Raw genomic sequence first — 1484 nt, 5'->3', positions numbered from 1 at the left:
CACCCCAATGGGGGGAGATGGCTCTTCTCCAAATGTCCCTCAATTCCTAAGGAAGTGGACACCAAAGGTTGCAAACAGAACCTGGTCTGTGAGCCCAGACAACCGAGCTCTTCACCTGAGACCAGAGTCTTTGAAGACAGAAGGCACTTCCCTATTGAATCTGTGGCCCTGGAGTCAGGCTGTTGTCAACAAGGTTGGTAAGAGGAAAAGTGAAAGGTTTGCAAACCAACCCCTATGATTCCACCCACCATGAGCTGTGACCATCAGGGAGGGCCCAGAGAGAAGGGGACAATATCCTTCTTTAAGTTCAGGACAGATCTGAAGCTGATGGGCTCCCTTCACCATTTCACATGGTCATCCATGCTGTGCACCTCTAACACTCCCACTCGCCCTGTCTTGTAAATAATGGACTCCACTTCAGCTGTAGTCAGCAGGGATTTTCCAAGCAACCTAGGGGAGTTAGGAACCCACACCCCTGCACCAGTGTCCTGCGCAGCCATGAGAACCCACTTGCCACTGAAACCCTGGATTGTTCTGTGCCATAACCTATAGGAGGGCTGGAGAGAAAGCTACTTTGCATGTATTTGCATTGCAGATAAGGCCTTGGGGTCAGGTATGCAAATGATTCCCCACCTTTCCCTTAAATGTGGAGTCATCCCCTCCCTCAGGGCAGTGTCTAGCCAGCTGCATCCCTGTGTGACCCCCTGCATCTCTGCCTGATCCCACCTCCCAGCCTGCAGGAAACATGGGTTCTTTGGTCCTGTCCCTCCTGCTTTTGGCCATTGCACCAGGTAAGTCCCTGTCTTCAGTGTCTCTCCTAGGCTGCCCTGGCCCTGCTGCCATCTCCCTGACAGATCATCTCTGTGCTCTCTGCAGGTGTCTGCTCCCAGGTTCAGCTGCTCCAGCCAGGGGCAGCCCAGGCAAAGCCCTCAGGGGCCCTGAGGCTCACTTGTACAGTGTCTGGATTCTCCCTCACTGCCAGTGGATATGGAGTGAGCTGGATCCGACAGCCCCCAGGGAAAGCCCTGGAGTGGCTGTGTACTGTGTACTGGGATGATGGTAAATATTACCAGGACTCCCTGAAGTCCCACCTGACCATCTCCAGGGACACATCCAAGAGCGAGGTGTATTTGGAGCTGAGAGGTCTGGAAGCTGGAGACAGCGGCACCTACTACTGTGCCAGAGCACAGTGAGACACGGCCATGGGGACCCTGTACAAATACCGGTGTTGTCATCCCCTCCTGCTTAGCTTCTCTCTGTGACCATCTGAAACCAGACCTTCAGTAAGGGGAACTGAGCCCAGCCCCTGAAATCCCTCCCCGCCCCCCAGCAGGAGCTGAGTAAGGGACCCCTGCTGAGGCTCTGCACTTTGCTGGGATAGATACTGGCATTTGATGCATATCCAAATGCCTGGAAATCCCATCAGGGCCCCAGTGCAGAGCAGAGCAGGGGCTGGAGGGCAGGATTCTGATAGAGAAATTCTC

General features: G+C 54.4%; 1 gene segment (V, D, J or C); it reads left to right on the top strand.

Moving 5' to 3' along the window:
• Positions 1-745: 745 nt before the first annotated feature.
• On the top strand, positions 746-1193 carry LOC149851765 (immunoglobulin heavy variable 2-5-like). The segment is given in 2 exon segments: positions 746-791; positions 877-1193. Coding segments are annotated over 2 exon segments (363 nt in total).
• The last annotated feature ends 291 nt before the right edge of the window (positions 1194-1484 follow it).

This window comes from Crocodylus siamensis, unplaced genomic scaffold (assembly GCF_052110815.1).
Source record: "Crocodylus siamensis isolate JL-2025a unplaced genomic scaffold, ASM5211081v1 HiC_scaffold_246, whole genome shotgun sequence".
Classification (NCBI taxonomy): Eukaryota; Metazoa; Chordata; order Crocodylia; family Crocodylidae; genus Crocodylus; species Crocodylus siamensis.
Note: the sequence above shows the minus strand (reverse complement) of the source record. Positions and strands in the feature narration are given on the sequence as shown.